A 26321-nucleotide genomic window follows, 5' to 3' on the forward strand; every position below is an offset into this window, starting at 1 on the left:
AAGGCTCAGGTGCTTGAAGGCCATTTATGTGCCTGTGTGTCAATCCCACCTGATTAACCCCGCGGTCAAGATCAAAAAAGTGAGGAAAGGAACAAAATGGTTTAATAATCTGAGAGATGGTGTAAAACACACATCAGTGCCTGTTTCCATAATGCATCAAAAGAGAGAGAAAAATGACTGCATCAAAGGAATAACATGACCTGCCCTGGAAGGTGGGGGCAGTGCCAACATGAAGAGCAGTGGAAATGAGAGGGCTGGTGATGTGCTTTTAACGAGCGCTACTCGGGTCCGCTGCGCCGTGGCGGGGGAGGGGAGGGCGGCCACGCCGGCAGTCGTGAGGGCCATTCACACATCACTCATTAATCCCCTCATCAGCCAGGAGGACCCTGCCGAGGAGGAGGACCCTGCCGAGGAGGAGGAGGAGGAGGAGGAGGAGGAGGAGGAGGCTGAGGTCGCTAATGATGGGCCACTCCGCACACTCACTCACATCAGCGCTTTAGCAGCGACCCCTCTCTAAACGCAGCGCCGCACCGCACAGCTTCCACACGCGCCTCTGACAACTGCAACAATTATGCGGCGAGATGGATCTGCTCTCATCTCTGGGTCACGTGTCAGAAGGCCATTTCTTGTATCATTTTAACATTACGGCCAAATACTAAGTCAAGCACCCTGTCAGTCTCCCATGGACCTTTTGCAATTTTTCTCTGTCTGAAATCAAATTTGGCAATGCATGGTGTTTAATTTATAATTTTACAGCACGATAAAAAAGAAAAAGGCATCCACACACCAAAAGCCAATATAAACAAAATCCATTGCTGTGGAATGGCTTGAGAAAAAAGAAAGCAAAAGAAAAAGACACCTTCTGGTAATCTCACCAAGCATGGAGGGGCTACTTTCATGTGTTCAGCAAAGGGAACCATTTAAATACATCGTGTGAAGTGCAGCGGGAGCCATCCTCTGTATTTCTTTTCTGAGCGGTGGTGTGTTGACCATCACACTGATGCCAAAGCAAAAAGTCATCTCTGCTGCGACTGAAGATATCAGACGCTCTGCTTCTGGGCTGACCACAGAACCGCCAATGGGCAGACTTCTGACCACTACTGCGCTTTCAACTTGAGCTTAATGATTGCTGCCAAGTGAAAGCACATACATCACCAAGATTAGCAACATTCATGCACATTGCATATCCTCTTGGTGTGTTTTAAGACAGCCAGACAGAAATACAATGATATATATGGAAATATTTAGCTGACGTACATACGTGCCCCTCATCCCAATTCTCTCTCTCTCTCTCTCTCTCTCTCTCTCTCTCTCTCTCTCTCTCTCTCTCTCTCTCTCTCTCTCTCTCTCTCTCTCTCTCTCTCTCTCTCTCTCTCTCTCTCTCTCTCTCTCTCTCTCACACACACACACAGACACACACACACACACAGACACACACACACACACACACACACACACACACACACGATACTGCAGCAGTCGTAAAGGGGAGGATATGGGGGGCTTTTCTATCTATGGTTGACTGAGTAGGCTCTAAGCCTTTGCCATGTCTATTGGTCCTACCTTTCCTAAAACCCTCCAGCAAGCCATATATCATGAAATATTGATATGGTTCCAGAAGACTGCCACACCTGACATTTGATTCATAGCTCAAGGTGTGTTTTCCCCCCCTCTAAACGACACAATGAGGGATCACGGGAAAATGTCAGATGTGCATTGTTGTACAGTGGTGGAACAGTCATATCAGAGATGGCTAAAACTGAACCAAACTTCAATGTGTTCCAAAGGCTGAGCGTGTGTGTGTGTGTGTGTGTGTGTGTGTGTGCATGTGTGTGTTTGAATGGAGTGCATCTCCAGTAGTAATGCAAGTGGGGTGGGCAGTCGAAATAATACCTAGGTGCCAAAATATTATGTTCACAAGGTCTTTTCACAAGCCAGTGACTTCATCATATTTCCATTGGCTAAGGAAAAGTAAAAAAAAAAAATGGTTCAGACTGTCACACCGTTTGGCAAAAATCAATAATCTGATTTCTTACAAGACTTCATGTGGGTCAAAAGCATACAGTTCATGTGCTTGCCATTCCTTAGAAGTATGTCATTGTAAAAATGCTGTATTTGGGCTGGATAGAGAGAGGACACAAACATGTAGACAGCTTGTAAGGTCTCATCTACATAAGGAGTGTGAGTGAAGGACTGATGATATGTAAAACCCTTGCAGTCCTGTAAAAGAGAGTTAAACACCGATTCTTATATTTATATGAAAGAAAGAAAAAAAACATGTCAAACACATCTCTTTAGCAGTATGCCAAGATCACATAAATATGCCTGTCAGCGCATCAGAACATCAACACCTGGTTCCTTCAGGCATATTGTTGTTAATAGCAGATACAAACAGCTGAAAATCTAACTAATTCAACAAATGAATCTTGCCTGATTTCCCACTAGTCTAATTTGGCATATGAATACTATCTTTACCAGAGCTTCCTTGCAGCCCAGTGTGCCCACATACAAGACTTCCAAAGCTTGCCTCTGCCAAAAAGTCACAGTGGGCGGACTGGCCATACTGCCATAAGGAACCTGATTCCTTCCCACTTCCTTGTGTCTATGCCCCTGGCAGTGACTCTTGAAAATGTATTGGAAAATACAAACAGCAGGACTAAACATGCCAAACACTATTACTGTATTACTATTTGTCTTTCACATCTGGTAAAGCACCTCATGAGTGTCTCTAGGAGAGCTCCATAAATGAGCTTTAATATGTTGGTAAATGGCTAGTGTGGGTGGCAAAGGTGCGCTTCGTGCTTCTTGTTGACCAGCCTCTCTGTGGGAGGACATAAACATATTTTCTTCTCTTAACAATTAAAAAAGTGTAAAAAAAGAAATGATTCAAATCTAAAACAGACACAATTAAACGATGACACACACACACACACACACACACACACACACTCACAGCACACGCGTTGCCACCTCTGCCTCTGAGGCAGAAAGGCAAAAACAAACCAACTTTTACTCAGAGTCCACTAGAGGGAGCTAAGTGTTGGGAGAGCCAAAGGTTTTCCAGAAATGAGCGCCTGAAGTCATCTCTCATTTAGCACATTCTTATTTAGGAGCATCAGGAACACTCTCCATGATCTGAGAGCCTGGCCTTCAAGCCCATGTGCCAGCCCTGCAGAGGTCTTTCGTGTGCTGCAAGAAAACACGAAACATTCTCCAAGGCCATTCACTAAAGCAGGCCATAGGAAATGGATTTCCAGTGTACCTAGTGATGCCAAAATGAAACTCCTGTGTGCTATGGCAGGTGTTGGAGAAGAGCAGAAGCAGAAGCAGAACTCAGTGCACTGAGGCGGAGCACTCAGGAGACGCCTACTCACTGGTCCACTCAATGTTTCATGAGATAAAACCACACTTTTTTTTATCATTCTTTAAACTAGATATAGTGTCTGATGTATTTGCATCAGCATCTCTATCTTCCTCTTTCTCTTCATCTTCCTCATCATCATTATTATTTAGAGCGAAATGTGAGAAGATCCCTCACTGAATAACATGGCTGGGAGTTGGGAGGCTGTTCTTACCAACCACTGTATATTTCACTAGGCTGACTCAGTGTCAGGAAATTAATACATTAAGGTTATTCCAGTCCTTTATTATGACCTGGCAGTACCAGTGAGATCCTTAAAATAAAGTCATTGGCATGCACTCCTGAACACTTCCTGTGCTCCAGGAAATGACATAGTAATGAGGTCACAAGGTGGCCAGCCATGACAACTGACTGCACAATCCCTTATTAGAGGCTGACTGGGTGCGTCAGTACTATGATCGTGGGCAGCAACCACAGAAAACACTTAATGATGTATAAGGTCAGAGCATGTCATGGTACAGGGATATGTGTCATCACATCATTCCCCAGCCTCACCCACTCTGGCAAGACACAGCACTGAGGGAACATTTAATAAATACATAACAGAGCTGGATCTCTGGGACTCCAGGCCCTCCCGTGTTAAGACATATTGTCTTGAATGTCTTGTGCATTTACACATTCAGTGAGGGGGAGATGGGAAAGCCATGCCAGTGTATGTACACATTCAGTGAGGAGGAGATGGGCAAGCCATGCCAGTGAAGCTGGGCTGTAGCATTGGCTCAGATATGGCCACCAGCAGGCAGGGGTGGAAAAACCATTCTGAATTCAGCGAGCGCCTCTGTGCCCTACAACCAATCTGACGGCTAATTAATCCTGAAGGTCTTTTGTTCCACTGAGGTTTCCTCTCTCCCTCTTTCTCTCTTCTCTCTCCCTCTCTCTATCGCTCTCTCTCTCTCTCTCCCTCTCTCTCTCCACAGTACTCCATTCCGGCCCATGCAGCCCCTCCTCCCCGTGCTTAAGCAGAGTGGAGAACAGGCTGCCTGGATATCTGCTTATTTGGCCTTTTTTGGTTGGGGTTAAGAGCCGGGTTGCAGGCAGGGATTCAGGTGGTGATCATTGGGAGCTCCCTGCTCCCCTCTCCAGTGGATGAGTGCCATGATGACTCTCTAACCACGCTAGACTCTCACTAGTACACACTCATTTCTCATGAGTAGCGTGGGCTCATGCCACATTAGTGCACGTCCCTAATGGACACATGTGAGAGAACTCTAGAGCACTCCAATGACACATACTCTAAACAGTTCATCAGCATAACCCCATTACCCTCTGTGCATCTATTACATTGGCCTGGCCACTGGGATTACTCTTTTCCCTCCATTTTACACTGAGGCTGAGGTAGTGATTGTTTCCTCTCCTAAGCACAGTCAGCCCACTAAGTCCCTGTGGATCCTTCTTATTTCTCCCCATGGTAAATGTTACATTACTGTATGAGAGGAGATCCATTCTGTCAGAGCTGGAAAGTTTCCCAGGGCTCCAGGTTAACCAAGGACACCCTCTCGTAAGCAGAGCAGGATGGGGGAAATGGGGAAAGATTCGACCCCGTGAGAGAGTTGAGGGTGCCACCTCTCAGGCGATTTGTGGGCGTACGACCTCTCAGGGGATTTGGTGTTGGAGGGGGGCGGTGAGGTGTCGGTTGAAGTATAGCATGTGGCAAATCAACCCCCATTTCCCTGGCCCCTCTCGTGTAAGGTCATTCAAAGGGCATGGCAAGAGCTGGTATGGGTCAGTGTGCTACCCTGTGCCTGCGTCTGCTCTCCTGCCTGGCAGAGAGAGATAACCCCCACAGTCTGCTCACCAGTGCCAAGCCCAGCTCCACAGCCAATGATTTATCTGGAGCCATTTGGTACCTGAACGTCTATGAAACTGTAATGAACTTGATTATGTCCTTTAATGAAGTGTGAGGGCTTCTCAGGGAGGTGATTAGCAGCCCCACACACTCCGGGGCCACGGAGAGCTGCTGCCGGCGCACCGCGGAGCAGGGACACTCCTGTCTGCTAGCGACAGCGACAGCATCAGCGGCAGACCCTTCCCCGTCTTCTGTTTGGTGTCACTTCTCCGTCTGTACCCATGATCCTCTCTGAAGATCTCTTGAGGGGGGCCAGGCTTGTCTTGGTAATAGACTAACAGCACTGCTCCTCATCCGGGCCTCATTCACCCGACTGGGCTTTTTTGCTTGGTGTCTGCTCTAAACGGCTTGCTGACATGGTAGAAAAGATTTAACAGTCTTATAGGTCACATTTTGCATAAGTATGAGGTCGTTCGTGATGGCCTTAACCTTTCCATGCACAAAGTGGCCTCCTGTTAAATTTGAAAACATTATTGTACAGACAGTGAGAGGTTTACCACACGAGGCAGAAAACGTCTCCTTTATATACAGCTGACAAGTTCATATGACAAAATATAATCACTAACACATCATTAACGTTGTATCTCACATCACATTTAGAGTAGGCCTTGTCCCCCAGATGGGAGAGAAGTGCCAAAAATCTCTATTGAACCAGATGTTTACTCTATGTTTAAACATACACACAACACACACACACACACACCCAAACACAAACACAAACGCAAACGACACACACACGCACAAACGACACACACACACACACACACACACACACACACACACACAGACACACACACACACACACACACACACACACACACACACACACACACACACACACACACACACACACACACATACACACAAAAACAAAATGCTGCATACTCTGCACCAAATATTCCACACCCGGAGGGGTGCTAATCAATTTGGTTATAATCTGTTTTTCACACCTTGCACTGTGACTGAATTTCTATTTCTCTGAAATCATAGCTCTCCATGGCCCCCCTCCCCCACCCTCTCCACCACCATCCCTCATCTTCTGTGGTGATATCAATTAATGATTTTTGCTTCATGGTTGTTGAGGAGGCTGTTTGTGTTGGTAAAAATAAAGGTTTACAAAAAAAAAGAAACAACACAAAAAATGTGTAAAATAGCTTCCTGCAAACAGAGTGACCTTCACGTGTTTACGAATGAAACCTAATTCACAGTGAGTCACAAATGACCGTGCTGAATTACTCCAAGCCAATGAACCTCTTCTGTGGACTCTAAAAGGAGCTGAAAGGCGCATCTAAAAGGTTGTAAATGATCTCAGTACTTATAGACCTCTACAACTGGACTGCATCAAAACCTGGCCACAAGGGATGTTAAAGATTCTCTGAAGTAAGGAGGGAAAATAAATACATCATTTCCAATCCTTTTGTCGCTGAATCTGTTTCTGCAATAGCCTACAATTTTGTGGTTCCCACCTCAAACATACAGCCAAAAAAATGCAAGAAACCCTCGGTACTCTCTGCTCCGCACCCCTCCTTTCTAATACCCTGCTAATCTAATACTAGCTGCCCTAGTTGTGATTCTGCACCTCACTGATCCAAGGTCAGGAGGACGGCAGGGTTATGATGTTTGGGCTGCCCTCGTTGGTGGCGTGGCCTGGTGACCTCCACTGCGTCCTTCAGATGTTTGTGAGCCCCGCCGTCCCTAATGGATTCTGGGAGGCTTTTGCTGTTGACTTGGCAACGGCAAAAGATATTTGTCACCGTGCAGGGAGATTAAGTGGCCAATCAACCTCGGAAATGCAAGGGTAATCTTTCCACTCTGTAATGTGGCCAGAGCGCTTGCACCAAATCACAATTGGCTCTGTAGACGCTGCAGCATACCCCAGCGTTGGAGCACTTCACACGAATGGGTTTAGATGCACAGATATGCACAATCAGGGCTAGAGCACAGAGTGAGGGGACATTCTGAGCCCATGGAAATTATTAAAGTGCATTTATATGACCATTATTTCTCAGAATGATATAAATATGAATGATGCAAAATACAGTAGTGTCCATGTCCGTATTTACAGTATCCATATTAATACACACGTGTGTATGCATGATTGCATGTGGATGTCATTACTTTGAGGTGTGAGCACCATGCAATGGTGTTTGAATGCAGGTTGAGTTTTTCATTTCCAGTGGGGCAAAGGATGTGTGTTAGTCTCAGTGTTATTGTGGGAGGCAGCCTGGGGCAACTCACAGTGCCACTGTTGCCCCTCCTGAAAGTGTTCTAGCACTGCCTGAAACACCCCCCACTGGAGGCCCTGCGTGTCCTTCTACACCTCAATAAAGGTGCCCCAGTAAAGGTTTTCATCTCTCTATCTCTCTTTCTTTTTTCCTTTCTTTCTACATTCATTCACTCCTCCCTCATCTGGCTGGACAACATGACACATAAAACTGTGCCTATCTTTACAGCCTTTACTGCCAATCATCACGTCAGAAAACAGCGCTAGTATTTATGCATGCAGCCTACAAAGTGCTCAACTTGAGAAAATACATAAATCTAAAGAAAACCAAACAAACCTCAAATGACAATAAATGAATGAAATGACATTAGATTTGCAATAATATAAAACTATATCGTGAGAGGGGTCATAGAAAGGCCAGGGGCAGGTCCAGCACAAATGCTGGCGAGATCAGGGTTTGATAACGGCAGAAAGCCACTGGCATGAGAGCCTCTGGGCTACGACTGGCACAACCCCCCCCCCCCCCCCCCCCCGGTCTCACATCTAAAAGCAATAGGGCACTAGTAAACTCCACAGCAACAGAAACACAAAGCTACACACACACATACACACTGAGGCTCAAATTCGTCTATGCACATGCTTACTTCTGTACATACACACGACCACAACTCCTGCTTACACACTGCCACAGAGAAACAGATATTGGACCCACGTTTAAAAACCCATACCAGATGATTTCCTGTAGCATCAGGGGGAACTTTTGTGTTAGATATGAGTGTGTGAATGTGTGTGTGTGTGAGTGTCTCTCTCGCTCTCTCTCTCTCTGTCTCTCTCTCTCTGTGTGTGTGTGTGTGTGTGTGTGTGTGTGTGTGTGTGTCTCAGTATGTGAATGTGTATGTGTGTGTCTCTCTCTCTCTCTCTCTCTCTCTCTCTCTCTCTCTCTCTCTCTCTCTCTCTCTCTCTCTCTCTCTCTCTCTCTGTGTGTGTGTGTGTGTGTCCTTCACCACTTCAAAAATGACTCGACAGCAGACGCCGCAGTCTGACTTTCAAGAATTTCCACAAGCGAGCGCTTTTCTGGAACTAAAGCGGTGAGGCAAATCCTCCTCAAATCCCTTTAAACAGCGTGGCGGAAGGGGAGAGAAAGAGAAGTTTCTCCCAGGCAGACACAAGCAGGTTGTTGGGTTGATGTTGTTCAGAGGGAAGGACAACATTGGGTCTGTCTGCTCCCCGCAGGCGAGAGGGGAATGTTAATATGACATTGGGCGTGAGATAGCGCACTCTGCAGCGCATACACTCTCTGTAGGATCAATCCTCCAGAGCTGCACTGCGCCCACATCCTCAGGCCCATTCACCAGCAGCCAGAGAGCACAGGAAACATGGCCTCTAGTTTGGATGAGGTGTGAGGTGGAGGATTATTTCCATTATGGTAATGCTACAAAAGGCCAATGCAAATATACTTGTAATATCTCCATTGTTTGCTTCTGGTTAACCAGGCAACAAATAGGACACGTGGTAATAAAAACAATTCAACCTCAATAAATAAATGAAAAGGAATGTGTATGCTTGTTTACAGGCTCTAGTAGAGATGAAGTGGGATTCCTACCACTTTGCCATTGCACTCGTTGAGCAGAAAGTTGCTCCTACTTTCTATTTTGCATAAATGACAAAGTGAGACTACTCCCAGTGAGACCCATCTAAGTCAGACTAACAAGTGCATCATCAAATCATCTTGGAGGAGAAGGCAGACTTCAGTGTGTTGATCAGCGCATCATGTTGTCAATCACTGGCTGAATGATGATAAATACTCACTTCTTTGGGCCACAGTTGAGTAAAGCACTCACTGATAACAAGATGCACTGCTTCATAATTTGTTATATTCCAGCCTTATGCTAAAACTGTTCACATTTATTTTCCCCCTCATCAATCTGCACTGAATAATGACAAATCTTTGCAAATGTATTAAAAAGGAAAAACTGACATAACAGTGACATAAGTATTCAGACCCTTGACTCAGTACTTAGTTGAAGAACTTTTGGCAGTGATTACAGCCTCAGGTCTTCTAGGGTACAAACTTTGCACACCTGAATCTGGGGTTCTTGACTCAGTACTTAGTTGAAGAACTTTTGGCAGTGATTACAGCCTCAGGTCTTCTAGGGTACAAACTTTTCACACCTGAATCTGGGGTTTTTCTGCCACTGTTCTCTGCAGATCCTCACAAGCTCTGTCAGGTTGGATGGGGACCGTCTGTGGACAGCCATTTTCAGGTCTCTCCAGAGATGCTCGATTGGGTTCAGGTCAGGGCTCTGGCCACTCAAAGACATTCACAGAGTGGTTTACTAATGGTCATTGTCCTGTTGGAAGGTGAACATTTGGCCCAGTCTGAGATACTGAGCACTTTGGACCAGGTTTTTATTGAGGATATCTCTGTACTTTGCTCTGTTCAACTTTACCTCAACCATGACCAGTTACCCGCAAGGACCCAGGTTCGATCCCTCTCTCCCAACCACCTTCTGTCTAGTCTTCACTGACCTGGCAACAAAGGCTAGAAAAGCCCCAAAATAAAACTTAACAAAATAAAATTTTGTTTCTCACAGTTGTTCTGTCCCTAAGGTGCTTTTTCACAAACTTCCAAGTGGGCTTTCCTGTGTCTTTCACTGAGGAGAAGCTTCTATCTGGACACTCTGCCATAAAGGCCAGATCAATGGAGAGTTGCAGTGATGGTTGTCCTTCTGGAAGTTTCTCCCATCTCCATACAAAATCTCTGGAGCTCAGCCAGAGTGACCATCGGGTACTTGGTCAACTCTCCTTACCTTCTCCCATGGTTGCTTAGTTTGGCCAGGCGTCCAGCACTAGGAAGTTCTGGTTGTTCCAAACTTTTTTCATTTAAGAATTATGGAGACCACTGTGCTCTTGGGAACCTTCAGAATTGTATGATATATTATAGTATATATCTTTATATGCACTGTTAGCTGTGAGACCTTATATAGACAGGTGTGTGCCTTTCTAAATCATGCTAAATCAATGGAATTTGGGGTATTGAGTGCAGAAAAAAAATATAAACAATTTGAGTACAAGGCTGACACATAACAAAATATAAAAAAGGGAAGGGGTCTGAATGCACTTACTGAATGCACTTACTGAATGCACTTACTGAATGCAAGTGTAGAATGCCATTTCCAAGTTAATTGTGTAGTAGCAACATTGTAGTTATGAGATAAGCACTATCTTACATCAACATTATTATACAAATGTTTTCAATCTATATTGTGATCTTATAGAGATATTGAGAATTATAGAGGTATGTTGGCTTTATATTGATATTTCCAAAATATCCTCGGGATAAATAAATTACCCATCCATCCATCTATCTATCTATCTATCTATCTATCTATCTATCTATCTATCTATCTATCTATCTATCTATCTATCTATCTATCTATTGATTTAGATATGGCTCTTTACTATCGATAAAGGAAAACTCTAAATATGGCCCTGAATTTCCTCATATAAATGACATTGTGTCTGCATTAAAACAGAATTTCATCATATAAATTACATTGTGTCTGCATTTAAACAGTTGTGACATTGGGTTTCTGAACCTTCACAAAAGGGGCCACTTTGTAGTTCCAAAAAATTCCATTTCCCTACTTCGATTGCCATTTACATATTTGACTAAGTAAGGGGAATGGGTTAGTATGTTTGTCGATTTGCCTTTCGCCTTTCTATCTCCTTTGGGCAACAGATTAAATTAATGTTTATAGACACTGTGATTCCACACATGAGGAAACAAGAGATTGCACAAAATTACAATACTTTTGCAATTATAGCTCTATAAACACGGCGAAGGAAAAAAAAAACCTCATTTCAGGCGTATGGCTGTTTTCTCCTAAGTCAACGACACAAGGACTATAATTTGGTTCATTTGCAACCTTTTCCATCTGAATAGATCAGTGAGCAGATACTGTTTACCCCTGGCCTCACCAATCCAAAATGTACACAGACAGGCACATGCACACACACACACACACACACACACACACACACACACACACACACACACACACACACACACACACACACACACACACACACACACACACACACACACACACTAAATTCACCACCCTGAAATCCACTCTCTTCCCATCCCTGCTCTGCCCATGGTCTGCCCCTGCCATAATCCCCCTACCCTACCCATCCCACCCCACAGCTACATCTCCACCCTCTTAATTAAGTCCCAGCATTCCCTGCTGCTCCAGCTATTATGTCCGACCAGAAGGACAGAGGAGAGGAGTATAGCTGCCAGCAACCAAGCTGGCATCTCTCACCTGGGGCAAATGAGGGCACTTATTCCTGCTGGGCTGGATGCCCGCTCTCCCCTCAGGTGCCAGCCTGATGTTGAAGAGTGCCTGCAGGGCACAGCGAGCTGCCTGGTTCTTGGCCAGCTTCTTGCTGCGTCCGCAGCCCTCGAACACGCGGCCGTCCACGCGCAGCGCCATGACAAAGCTGCCGCCCAGGCTGTTGCGCGTGCGCCCCCGTGACAACGCCTCCGTTCGCTCGGCCAGGCAGGCATAGCGTAGGCCCGGCCTCAACTCCCCCAGCAGCGCCACCGGGCTCTTCTGCAGGTCCACGGCGGGAGACAGGCACGGCCTGAAGCGCTGCTTGGCCTGGGCCATGAGGTCAAGCGTGTGGCGGAGCAGCTTGCCATGCCTTTGCAGGGCCCCGGAGAACAGCTCGCTCTCAGTCCCCGACCGACACAGCGTGAGGCCTTCACCGGGCACAACGGCGTGACTGGACAGGGGGGAAGAGGAAGATGAGGTGATGGCTGCCGCCGGCTCAAACCCTCGGAAAAGAGGGTCCGGGCAGTCTGGAGTCTGGTCGGAGGTAAAGTCTGTGGGTGAGCCGCTCAGGCCGCCCATGGCGGAGTGGGCTTGAGGGGCGTTGGGGAACTGCACAAAGGAGCGCAACGCCATCTCAGCAGCTCGCATCTTGGCTGTCTTCTTGGTGGGGCCCGTGCCCTCGAAGCTAAGGCCATTCACCTCCACCGCGATGGCAAAGAGTGGCGCGTGCACCGGGCCCGTTTGCGACACCAGGCGGTACTGCAGACCCGGCCGCAGCTCATTGAGCTGGACCAAGGCATTCTTGGGGGAGTCTGCCCACGCGCACGTGCCTCTGAGGGGGTAGACGGGCCGTGGGCGACACAGACGGCCGTGGTTATCCTCCTCCAGGGGCCGTTTCCTCTTCAGCCCAGAGGGGCCACCTCTGGAGGGCCGACGCTCACTCTGGAACAGTGAGGACTGGCGCTCAGAGGAACTGATGACACGATCCTCTAGGTTGCCAACATTTCGGTTCTCCTTGACTTCAGCACTGCTTGTGCCTGTTAAGATGGGAAAAGACAAGAAATGCAATTATAAATAATAGAAAAGAATACAAATACATTTGTTATCTCTTAGGTCTGAGCGTTGGACTGGTCTGTGAATATGCAGATGACCACAGACATCAATCTGCTCAGCACACAAGTATTCATGTGTCTGTGTCTCTTTTTACTGAGACCCGACATCTCTTTCATAATATGCTCAGTGCAAATCCAGGCAGTAGATTCACAATGATATGGTAATGAAAAACTGATCTACTATCAGCTGCAGCATCTCCCAAAGTTCATGCTAAGAAAGGCCATCTTATTTAAGTGTTTTAAAAATCTGAGTACAAATCCTCTCAAATGGGACATTATCTGGCAAATCGCTCAGTAATCTGCTACAAAATTGGCTTGGAGTTCTTGGCTGAGAGTGGGTGTGATTTCTTCCCTGTACTCAATGCAAAGCAGCAATCCCTGCTGTAATGGGGGGATATTGGCAAGGCTTATGGGTGCTGCGAGGCGAAGAGAAAACTAGAGTTCTGCGCCTGCTGTTGGGCATGACCCCAGACAGCTACACGTGCACTGAGCCCCGTCACTCTAAGGGGAGCAAAATAGTGGGGCAATTGGGGTCATGAAAATGGCGCACTTATCAGGAAAAAATGTGAGCGGTCAGGGGGCAATGCATGGATGTTCACAGCTTGACAGAAATCATGTGGGCAAAGGGTTAATGCATAAAGCACTGAGGTTAGCACTATCCACCATTACTGGTGTTTTTAATTTCACTTCAAGACAGCCATTATCTGTGAGGGTATTGATTTTGTTGCTATTTTATAAAGTCAGTGTTTAAGAGAGAGAAACTAAGGTAAAAGATGTAAGTTAATCACTTTCCCTTAGCCACTGACTTAAGCACAGAGGTTTCCTGAGGAAAAGACTTAGGGCTCTCCGGTAGAAATTACATGTCTCCTCTCAGAACAGCTTCACCTGATGAGGACTTAAAAGAACAAGACTTCCTCATTATCTCTTTCTGTCGCTGCACATTCAAGTGACTGGAGAACTGTTACTAGTGTTCTAGTGGCATGCATGCAGTTACAGTGCATTTGCCTCGACTGTGAAAGAGAACTCTTTAGCTGGTTTGGATTGGGAGGCCTTATGTGGTCAGTGTACCATTCACACAGTCTCTTGACTTACTTAGATAGTCCTCGTCCTCCGTGTACCATTCACACAGTCTCTTGACTTACTTAAGCCCCATTTACATGAAGCCTAGATTCACTGAATAGGGTTCATTTTTCACACGAATCGAATCTTTTAATTTCGTAAGGACGGAGCCTGGTAACGAGAGATTTGCGTAAAAACGGAGCCACCAGATTGTGTTGAACAGGCTGTAGTACATACCCCACGCCTGTGGGTGGCGCTTTAGCAACTGAAAAAATGTGAAAAACCTAGAAGAAAAGACTAAACAGCACATGGTTAAACACATTACACAAGACATTCAAGCTCCAATTAGCATTACATTACATTATGGTGGTTAATAAAATCAGTGGTCAGACTAAAGGTTATGCGAAAATGAATTATATTTTCTATTGATAATAAAGAGTTTGGAACAGTACAACATGACATGGCTGTCATCCCATTTCCCATGAGGCTTTGCTCCGACCATTCTACATTAATATATGAAGAAAAAAGCTAATTAAATCGCTGGCCAATTTATATTTGTGGTCATGAAAGTTATGTAACGTCTGAATAAAAAGAATTAGATCAAGATAGGAGGCTTAACAAAAATCAGCATGCTGGATTAATGAGAGTGAATTCGACACCCACCATGAGTGAGATATAAACGGAGAACAAGTGATATACAGCCGCGGAAAAAATTAAGAGACCACTTCAAAATTATCAGTTTCTCTGGTTTTACTATTTATTGGTATGTGTTAAAGTAAAATGTACATTTTAGTTTTATTCTATAACCTACTGGCAACATTCCTACCAAATTTCAAATAAAAATATTGTCATTTAGATCATTTATTTGCAGAAAAATGACAATTGGTCAAAATAGCAAAAAAGATGCAGTGTCTTCAGATCTCGAATAATGCAAAGAAAACAAGCTCATATTCATTTTTAAACTACACAATACTAATGCTTTAACTTAGGAAGAGTTCAGAAATCAATATTTGGTGGAATAACCTTGATTTAAAATCACAACTTTCATGTGTCTTGGCATGCTCTCCACCAGTCTTTCACATTGCCGTTGGGTGACTTTATGCTACTCCTGGCGCAAGAATTCAAGCAGCTTGGCTTCTTTTCATGGCTTGTGACCATCCATCTTCCTCTTGATCACATTTCAGAGTTTTTTTTATGGGATTCAGGTCTCGAAATTGGGCTGGCCATGACAGGGTCCTGATCTGTTGATACTCCATCCACACCTTTACTGGCCTGGCTGTGTGGCATGGAGCATTGCCCTGCTGGAAAAAACACTTCTCAGAGTTGGGGAACATTGTCAGAGCAAAAGGAAGCAAGTTTTTCTTCCGGGACAACGTTGTACTTTGCCTGGCTGAGGTTTGTAAAAGACCATAAGGATTGAACCAAAGCGGACTGGAGGGTCTCCTAGTTCGTCTTCTCTGATGAGTCCAATTTTCAGCTTTGCCCAACACATGGTCGTCTGATGGTTAGACGGAGACCTGGAGAGGCCTACAAGCCACAGAGTCTTGCACCTACTGTGAAATTGGACTGAATCCCATAAAAAAAACTCTGAAATGTGATCAAGAGGAAGATGGATGGTCACAAGCCATGAAAAGAAGCCGAGCTGCTTGAATTCTTGCGCCAGGAGTAGCATAAAGTCACCCAACGGCAATGTGAAAGACTGGTGGAGAGCATGCCAAGACACATGAAAGTTTATTCCACCAAGGTTATTCCACCAAATATTGATTTCTGAACTATTCCTAAGTTAAAGCATTAGTATTGTGTAGTTTAAAAATGAATATGAGCTTGTTTTCTTTGCATTATTCAAGATCTGAAGACACTGCATCTTTTTTGCTATTTTGACCAATTGTCATTTTTCTGCAAATAAATGATCTAAATGACAATATTTTTATTTGAAATTTGGTAGGAATGTTGCCAGTAGGTTATAGAATAAAACTAAAATGTACATTTTACTTTAACACATACCAATAAATAGTAAAACCAGAGAAACTGATAATTTTGAAGTGGTCTCTTAATTTTTTCCGCGGCTGTATATATTGTTTGGAGATCGCGAAGCGATCACGTGGGGCAATGACGTTATCAGGTTGCGTGAATCCGTGCAGACGAACACCAGCCCCCGTACCGATTCAAATCTACTCACTTTCTACCCCCTATTTGGATCGTTGCGGATACCGAGTGCGGATAGAGAGTGCTCGTCTAAATGATAGGGCTATCTGTATTCTGAACTTTGCAGACGAAGACAAACTAGACTTTGTCTGAATTGGGCTTTAGATAGTCCTCGTCCTCCGTGTACCATTCACACCGTCGCTTGACTTACTTAGATAGTCCTCGTCCTCCGTGCTGGTACCATTCATACAGTCTCTTGACTTACTTAGATTGTCCTCGTCCTCCGTGCTGGTAGTCCCTGGGCTCATGTACTTGAAGGGAGCGATCAATGCAGACAGCATGCTGCCAACTCGCTCTGAAACACATTAACACAGACAAACACTACTGAGCATGCAGCCAAACCCACTGGGAGATTCGGTGCAGATGCAAGCTCTTTCTGTCATTCTGAGGTGGCACATCTCTGAGGGGACCAGGCTGGGCATCAGAGGTATGTAAATAAACACTGTTTCCAACCCTATTCTTCCTGGGCTAACACCAGAGATGCATTCATGATCAGTGATATGATGTTAACACTGAAGGCAGAGTAGTAATCATACAATTTATTAAATAGAAATAGGCTTGGTAGGCACGTCTTGTTGTGTATATATATGGTGCAAAGCCTTCGTCAAAATACAGATTTAGTAAGGGACTATCCAAGGTTCCCCTTGCTTGACTGAGGCAAATAAGAGGTTTAAGCCAAAATATTGAGTTGAAATTTAAATATATAGTACACATTGTAGAATGAATACACCAGGGTTTATAGATCAATGTCTTTAAAATATTTAAGCTTGCACATTAATCAAAAATTGAACACCAACTTGCTGTTGAGGAGGATATATTCTCATTCATTTAGGAGTTTCTAGCAGGTATGTGACGTATGTCTGCATGCCAGAGTGTGTTTGTGTGTGTGTGCATGTGTCTGATGTTTAAAGCACATTCCTCTATTAGGGCCCTAGCTCGTTTGGACTGAGCATAGGCTGACGAGCAGCCCCAGTAATTACATCCTTCCCATCCTGGCCATCATTTAATGATCAACACTGGTAATGTGCTTTGAGAGCGAAGAGAGCGAGAGAATGACTGAGAATAAAGGAGAGAAGAAAGAGCTGGACAAACAGAGGTGAAGACAGTGTGGAGGGTATCTATGGACTGATGGGCACACAATAGCACGCGTTGACCTGAAACACTGAGCAACATGAAGCACATGCATTCAGACTGGCACACCAGGGTGGGGAGAAGGGTACGGACCAACCTCCAGCCAGGGCCAGATGGCCTGGATTCCAACCATGGTTCAGAATAATTTAGAACACATGGACTAAAGATAGAACATTTGAGAACAACAAATATAAATAAATAAAAGCAAACAACTATTTACATTTGACCTAATTGTGTGATTAGCAGCCCTTGACTGCAGCTGTTCACTGACAACTAACTGATTTGCTAAAAATGCACAAACTTCTGTTGGCATATTTCAGAGTATACAGTCTCACAATGACTTTCCCCACAAAAAGGCCATGAACACATAAGTAATTAAGAAACAGGTGTGGACCACATGTATCACATGCTGAAAAGAAATGACACCCAAGGTTCAACAACTAATTTGTAGTATGACTCCTATTCCATCTGTCTGTCTTTGAAATTCAGTTTTGAAACCTTGTCTGAAAGTCTGGACCCAGGTTAATTATTTTGTTACATTGTATGCATTTGATCTGGTTAGTTTTTATTTCATATTGCAATTTTACAAGTGCACTAAAGAGCTGACATCATAACCTACGTGGGCTGTGTCTCCTAATACTTGTCATTAATTGGTTTGAAGACGGACTATCCAGGTCATCGTAGAAATGTACCGCTTGTTCTGGTAGGCATCACAAATCTTTACTGCTACCACATTGTGCTGCCGTCTACTCATCCACTAAGAAAATAAGTTATACATTCAGGCAGTTTTTTTCAAGTAGACTTTACATTTTTCGTCAGATAAAATTACAATTAAACTCTTCATCTCATGTGCTTTTGTGGCTCATTTTGACTTCTCTTCCGGTTCTTTTGTCTTCTTCTATTGTCTAATGGGTGGCAATAGCCTGCCTTAACTTTCTTTTAATTGGTCTGAAAGTCTGAACCATCCAAAAAGTTTTGTGCATCCCCACCCTTCAACACCCCTCATATACAAATGCATTATTTATTCTCCTGATCAGATCATGCCTCTCCAACCCGCTCCAGGCTTCCTGTCCAGCAGCCTGATCCACTGAACCAGTATGGGGGGATGGTAAAGCGACACCATCAGCCTGATCCACTGAACCAGTATGGGGGGATGGTAAAGCGACACCATCAGCCTGATCCACTGAACCCGTATGGGACGCCATCAGCCTGATAACACAGCATTGGAGAACTGCAGGTCCACATGCACTTGGAGAGCATAATCATTGGGATTGATTTTGAGGGGCGGTGCACATCTCAAAAAGATCAGCCTGAGACAGATGCCCAGATAAGCAACTGCTGACTGAGAAAAGACCATTGTTGGCCCAAGAAGGCATTCAAACATGAGGGTCCAGGACATGTGTGGAAAGGTAGAGTAACCCATGTTAGTAATAATGCTAAATCTAAATGGAACCCACCTATCAGTCAACCTTAAGAAATCCTCCCACTGCTATAAGAACGTGACCAAGCCAAGGCAGTGGGGATTTTGACAACTTGTAATGTGTTGAGTGAGATAAGAGCCAGAAATCCAATTATTTTTTTCTATCCAGACATGGTCAGTGTGAGTGTGTGTGTGTGTGTGTGTGTGTGTGTGTGTGTGTGTGTCTGTGTGTGTGTGTGTGTGTGTGTGTGCGCATGCATGTGTATGTTAGAAGCAGAGTGAGAGACTGAGCCTAGTTCCTATAAAAAAGTGAGTTGAATTTCTAGGTCACATAGTGCAACAAGTTGAATTGAATGTAGGTCTATAAATAGTGAATCAATCTTTCCTGTCTTCAACTTTCTTAGTTTGACTGGTCACATTTTTTGTCAGCTGGTGAACCACTTTGATAACATACAGAAGTAAACCCTACCCTGTACTATGAGTAGGCTGAATGTTAGCATACAGAAGTAAACCCTACCCTGTATTATGAGTAGGCTGAATGTTAGCATACAGAAGTAAACCACACCCTGTATGATGAGTAGGCTGAATGTTTGCATACGGAAGTAACCCATACCCTGTATTATGAGTAGGCTGAATGTTAGCATACAGAAGTAAACCATACCTTGTATTATGAGTAGGCTGAATGTTAGCATACAGAAGTAAACCATACCTTGTATTATGAGTAGGCTGCATGTTCGCATACAGAAGTAAACCCTACCCTGTATTATGAGTAGGCTGAATGTTAGCATACAGAAGTAAACCCTACCCTGTATTATGAGTAGGCTGAATGTTAGCATACAGAAGTAAACCATACCTTGTATTATGAGTAGGCTGCATGTTCGCATACAGAAGTAAACCCTACCCTGTATTATGAGTAGGCTGAATGTTATCATACAGAAGTAAACCATACCTTGTATTATGAGTAGGCTGAATGTTAGCATACAGAAGTAAACCCTACCCTGTATTATGAGTAGGCTGAATGTTAGCGCTCCAAAAGCCAAGCCCTGCAATAACCTCACTGCTGTGGCTATTACACATCAAATAAGTATCAGGATTATGTTCATACAAACTTTTTTTTGTCCAGTATATCAAGATTGCGTTGGATTTTGCTTGCTTGAGCACGAACTATAACAGAGTTTGGACATGATTACAAGTCCCAGAGTAATTTAAAATCACTGCAATATTAATAGCCATTGATTGTTGCCCAGGGTGTCGAGCCAAAGAACAATCTGAGCTGAGATTTGTCCTGCTGGATCCTTTGTTAGAGACACAGTGACTGGCAGGCCATACAAAACAAAGCTCAGTAAAATGCCAGACAACAGCAGTGGAGTTGAATGCGCTCTGTCACTGTTTTATCGAGAGGTGGTGGGGGTGTAACAGCACCTTGCCCCTGAGCACTTTGACTTCCTGTCCGAGTCACTCACTCAGGCGGAGAAAGAAAGCTTATTGGCTCTAACAAATGTGAAAGCGCTGCTTTTTGAGTTGGCTAAACCAATCTGCACGCCTCGCCCTGGTGTCTGGGAAACAGGCTCATTCACTGGGACAGAACAAAAGGGGGATAAGACAGAGCAGGTTAAGGGCCCAGGCTCAGTCTGATGGCAGCTGTATTGTATGGGGAGATGTAGAGGGGATAAGAGTTTCCTGCTCCTTGGCAGTCGCTGAGGGAAAAGTAATGAGCCCGGTCCCGCCACCTCACGGCTGCTCCACATCCCCAGCACAGCAGCTGGGCCCGGCCCAGGACCCCACTCAGACAGACCCCCTCCTTGCACATATCTCTGGCACCCCCCTCAGACAGACCCCCTCCTTGCACCTATCTCTGGTACCCCCCTCAGACAGACCCCCTCCTTGCACCTATCTCTGGCAGCTGAGAAGCGGTCAGCCTAAATGCAGGACTACACCTCCAGCACAGCGATGCCAATAAACAGCATGCGCATGAAATGGGTCATATTATGGAAGGGTAGGTCTGATACACCCACTCCTCTTTATCATCATGACTTTTCTAAAAGTGTCTGTCTTTTCACAGCTCCTCTCACTGACAGGGGTGAGATCCCGTATACCCAGCCAGCATGGCACAGTATTTATGTTTTAATAGGGGGTGAGGGTGGTTGTTGGCCAGAGCAGACGGGTAGATATTTAGCACCTGATTAGCGGGACAGAGGACAGAGAGAGATGCACCATCTGCTTCACATGTGTTTCCCTCGCACACTGCCAAGGACAGGGGATGGCGGCAGCGCGTGGGCATAGGTCCTAATCTCACACTCCCACACAGTCCGTACTGCTGCTGCCTGCTCTGGCCGTCCAGAAAAGCGTCCGATTGGTGCGATTGGGCCTGAGGCATGATTGAATTAGCTTAATGGAATCACAGCCATGTGCCGGGGCCCACTCGCAGCCCTCTCGCAGCCCTCTCGCCTAACTAACAGTAAACGCCGGGGCGGTGTGCTCTTGGCCGTGCAGTCTGGGGTGAAAGTCAGTCCGCTAGTCATTATGGATGCCATTACTGCCCCCACGCTCCTCAGTGAGTGTCCGCTTCAATTAGATGAACAAATGGACGCCCCCAGTCACAAAAAACTTTGAAAGACATTATGACTGATAGGAGATTAATACAAGAAATAAAATGAGGCATATGAGCGACTGCAGTATGTGCATCATAAAGCGCTGGCTGTGCCCTGGGGAGGAAGAGGTGGGGAGAGAAGAGGAGAGGCCCAGAGGTAGCGTGTGTGGGTGTTAATGACTAAAGGGCTGAGTGGATTGATATGGTGCTCGTAATGAACTCGAGAGGCCACTCCACTGCTGACCTGCTTGTCAAGGGTCTGAAAAATGCTTAGACCTCCAACGTAGAAACGCTCAGATCTCCAAGCAAGAGTGTAGGGAGAAAAGCTCAGCAATGCTGAGCAATGTTCTATTCTTCTATAATTATTATGCTCTGAGTGGTTCCTATTCTGGCTTAAGAGGCTCCATAAAAAGAAGTACTCTCACCGATACACATTAATGTGCCAGTGAAGCCAAGTCGGAGTTGAGGCCAACCCTGGTGGTGTGATATGAAGTGCTTTCACAGGAAAAAGGTGCTGAGGAAAGCTTTCATCTCGCAGACCCAAAAAGCTTTCCATTGTCCCTGTTTTCTGATTCGATCCGTGGCATGACAGTAGTGTAGAAAATAGATAAATGTGGCATCATGTGTTTCTACTTTTCTCATGAGCGGCAACTTTTTTCACTCTGGTTCCTCCAGAAACCAAAATAACAATGATTCCCCTAGAATGTGCAAGTGAAAGAATGAAAGACAGAGATATATAGATAGATATAGATGTATACACAGAAACAGAGAACAAGAGGCAGTGTGAGGGAGTTTGAGAGGGACAAGGTGAGAGGAAGTAAAGTAAAGGGAAAAAGAAATAAAGAAGGAGAAATAGAGAGACAGACTGGTGTCTGATTAAGTCCACAGATTGGGATGTGTTGGTGCTGTAACATTCTTTTCACTCCATTTGATTTCTTTTCCCTCTTAGAATTCCCTGAATATTCATGGAGGCTGTCATCCACAAGAATAGGAGTACCCAAACTAGCTAAAAGCAGATATGCCCAAGGAGGTGTAATGCTGTCAACTGGATAACAAACACTTGGTACATACATACTGGGAAGAGAAACACATGTGGCGTCACTTCAATGCAAGAAGCTGCCCAAGGCCATATCAAAGTCGTCTATGAATAGCTTATAACACATAATACAACAGTAATAACACACATTTAAAACTGAAAGTCAAGGAAATATGTATTTATTCTCCTTAAACTGTTCAAGATGATCGAATGCATCATTACAATAAAGTTAAAGCTACAAGGATCCATTCCAGTTTAAGTTCATGTGCTACATTTTAGCTAAACTATTTTAGGATTTTTTTTGGGGAAAGTTTTCTGTTCCTCTCCCTCTCTCTCTCTCGCACGCACACGTACACGTACACGTACACGTACACGTACACGTACACGTACACGTACACGTACACGTACACGTACACGTACACGTACACACACAGGGACAGGAACAGGCACACGCACACGCACACGCAAACAGACACACACAAACACACACACACACACACACACACACACACACACACACACACACTCACACACACACACACACACACACACACACACACACACACACACACACATACACACACACACACACACACACACCACACACACACAATGAGGGCACCAGGACAAGACCAGACTGCCTGCCCTCACAGCACATTGGCCTTCTCATCTAAAGGTGTCAGTGAGTCATTCAACACATTTCAGGAAAGGAAAATTGATTGGGTGCCTCTTCAAACTTTCTTTTACGCTCTCTCTGGGTGTGTTTGTGTGTGTGTGTTTGTGTGTGTGTGTGTGTGTAAGTGTGTGTCTGAGTGAGTCAGTGAGTCAGTGATTGAACGAGTGAGTGAGTGAGTGAGTGAGTCAATGCATGCCATCTTCTGTTATCTTCACCAAAGGAAAATAGTTGGGCAATATAGTCAAGATCAAGATAGACTAAAGGGGCAGTGCCCTTCATTCAATATTCCAAACAAAATGTCTAAAATTATACTTTTGATCATTATGGGGTTAGAGGGTGTTTTCAATATCTACTCTTCAAAACAGTAAAACTTCAAAATGTCTTGGAATTCAATAGAATAGATTGCAAAGAAAAAAACAAAGACTAAAATTAAAAAACTACTGGCTTTACCACAATAACATTTTAGCAAATAATTTGAACTGTAATTCTCTAACAAGACAATATTCTGTACCCGATACACAATTTAAGATCCATGCACACGTTTTATAGATTGAAGATTTAAGTAGATCTAACTGACGATGAACCATAATGTGTGCATTATTTGAACAATCACGGTAAAGTATGCTGTAAATTTAAAAAAAAGTTACAAATACAGAGTAGGTGATGCAGAACAATTTAGTTTTAGATAGCTCTTGTTTGAAGGCATAACTTGACGTTACTGACAGCAATTGGCCAGCTATGCCTGTTGGTACCTAGTGCTAATAACATTGGTGAATGCCAACTACAGTAACTGGTGTAAAAACCAGGCCCAAATAACCCTAAATGTTGAGAAAATGGCCGACGAATGTATTTAACCATCTACTCTGGTGTTGTCCAACCTTTGTAAAAAATGCAGAACAGTTTATAAATGATACTTTGCATGTCCCTTTACTATACAGACAGTGAAGAATTTATAAATATACGAAATGCATGGTGTTTATTGGTAACCTAACTGTTACATTCCTTTGTTTTTGAAATACGAGGCCTGACTTCTATGTTCCCAGCAAACTTGAAAAAAAAAAATACAATATTAAGCCATGGTTTAACTGCACTATAGGCTGAGTCCTTGTTTACCTAAAATGTGCTCTTTATAAATGTATTTTGTACCGCCCTGTTTGGTAATGTTGTGTTTCAATAAAATAAACATTTGCATAAAGCAAGCCAATCCACTTTTCCATGTTGATAAGAGCATTCAAATAAATACAAAAAATAATGGAAAAAAATAATTGAAGGGACATTTAGAATAGATACAAATTTGCGATTAATCGAGTTAACTATAAAAAAAAATGTGATTAATCGTTAATGATTAATTGACAGCACTAACGTTAATACAATGACTTATTAGTATCATGCACATCAAATTAGATAATTTACTGTGGATTTACAACCTTTGCTCTTTATTTCAGTATCGACTACAACCAAATTAACTACAGACAGAGCTCAAATGGTATTCTAATGTTTAAAGTAGCAGTAAGCTGTTTAAGTCTAAAACTAGTGAGCTAACTACCGAAAATACATGCAAATCACTGATAAGCTAGCATGCTAAAACTGGTGTCTTTATATATGTACATGTTTATGGCAATCACAGTGAAGTACTGTGCAGAGAGGTATAGGGTGGCTGAACTGGGCTGTCCTTAGCATGATGTCAGAGCTCATCATTAGGATTTATTTACAAACATACAGCATGGCTGTGAGTGAGCAGGGCTGCAGCACTGTTGGTTATGCTTATGACCAGTGGAGCATCTGGCAGAAGTGATGTTTGCTTTTGATTGACCAGCATCAAGCCACTCTGGAATACATGGTGGCAGTCTGGAGCTGATAACCCACTCATCCCTTTTCTTTTATCTCGGTTATCATTCTGCTTTCCAATTCACTCCCTCTATCACTCTTTCTCCTTTGCAGCCCAGTAACTGCTATTCATCAACATAAATAACATTACTTCTCTTCATGCCCCTACGTAGATCAACAAAGCATCTCCTTTATAGTGCAGCTCAACCCTTTCCTTTCTCTTCCTCCTCTCTCCCTCTACCACCCTCTCCATCTTTCTCTAGGAGACTGCAAAATGGAAAGGCTTTGAGACATTTTGAAAGTGTGCCGTTATTATATGTGTAATTGGCACGTGTGTTTACTCTACTTTGTTGGGCTGAAATTGCTGCACCGATGGTCTTTGGCAGCACAGATGGGACAGGGACAGTTTTTCATTGCCTGTTCCATATGATGGAGCCCAGCACATCTGGTATGCAGCGAGAAGCATCTTTCCACTAATTTGTTTGTCACTATGTATTGAAGGCACGATCTGTCATCCTGCCATGCTTTGGTAGCGGCGTGATGTCTGAAGACATGGCTAGTCATAAGTTTCCGACGACTGGCCACTGGGGACTCACTTATACGCAGCCGTCTGACTGCTGAAATGAAAGGTGCTCTGGGGAAAATAAGATAGAAAAGAGAGAGAGAGAGAGTGACAGAGGGAGAGAAAGAAAGAGGGAGAGAGGAGAAGGAGAGAGAAATGAAAACAGAGCTTCATTGAAGCAGCCCTCTCAGCCATCTTGAATGTGTCCCAGTACAAAACAATAATGTGCCAAATAAAAAGCAAACAGATAAACGTGGACACTACCTAAGCAGTGGAATCCATCATTCATTCAGATTAATTCCATAATGAGTTTTCTTAAAAATCCTTCTCCTCCCGTTTCACTCTATTGCTCTCTTATCCTTAACAGCAGTATTTTTGAAATAAGCAAAAGCCCTCTTTAAATAAGCAGACACTATTTCTCTCACTGTGTGGTGGAGTGTTTGTGTGCAAGTCAAAGGGATGGAGTTTTTTTAAATCCCAAAGCAAAATTGCGACAAATGCAAACTGACAGCTCATAATATCACGTTTCCAATTCTGTGCACTGTACTAAGTGTGATTCAGAGTCAATTAAAGAAGTGTTTGATGTTGATACATTGAGACTTTCAAATTAAGCGCGTGAACCCAGCTATTTACTACCGTGTAAGGCAGCGTGCTTTCATAATCATGCTACACTGTACTTCTAAAGGGAAGAGAATGGTGGGAGCACACACACACACACACCATCCACACACACACACACCATGTGCTTATGCAAACACCCACACATAAACACACACAAGTTGATCAAATTATATATTTTTCGGTAGAGTGTTTCCCCCCATTTAACTGGGACAAAAAAGATGGAAAGTTAAATGAAATAAAAAAGGACCAGA

The 26321-nt window shown here is 44.1% G+C and overlaps 1 protein-coding gene across 1 annotated transcript in view; it reads right to left on the reverse strand.

Annotated features, from left to right (window-relative positions):
* adarb2 (adenosine deaminase RNA specific B2 (inactive)) overlaps positions 1 to 26321 on the reverse strand; it is a gene marked incomplete at both ends in the record, with an annotated part of 137583 nt that overhangs the window by 44952 nt on the left and 66310 nt on the right. Inside the window, 2 exons of the mRNA XM_080854899.1 lie at positions 11820 to 12868; positions 16413 to 16502. Coding sequence (XP_080711025.1) covers positions 11820 to 12868; positions 16413 to 16502 — 1139 coding nt within the window. The remainder of the gene's footprint in view (positions 1 to 11819; positions 12869 to 16412; positions 16503 to 26321) is intronic.

The sequence above is a fragment of the Sprattus sprattus genome, assembly GCF_963457725.1.
Source record: "Sprattus sprattus genome assembly, chromosome: 17".
Lineage (NCBI taxonomy): Eukaryota > Metazoa > Chordata > Actinopteri > Clupeiformes > Clupeidae > Sprattus > Sprattus sprattus.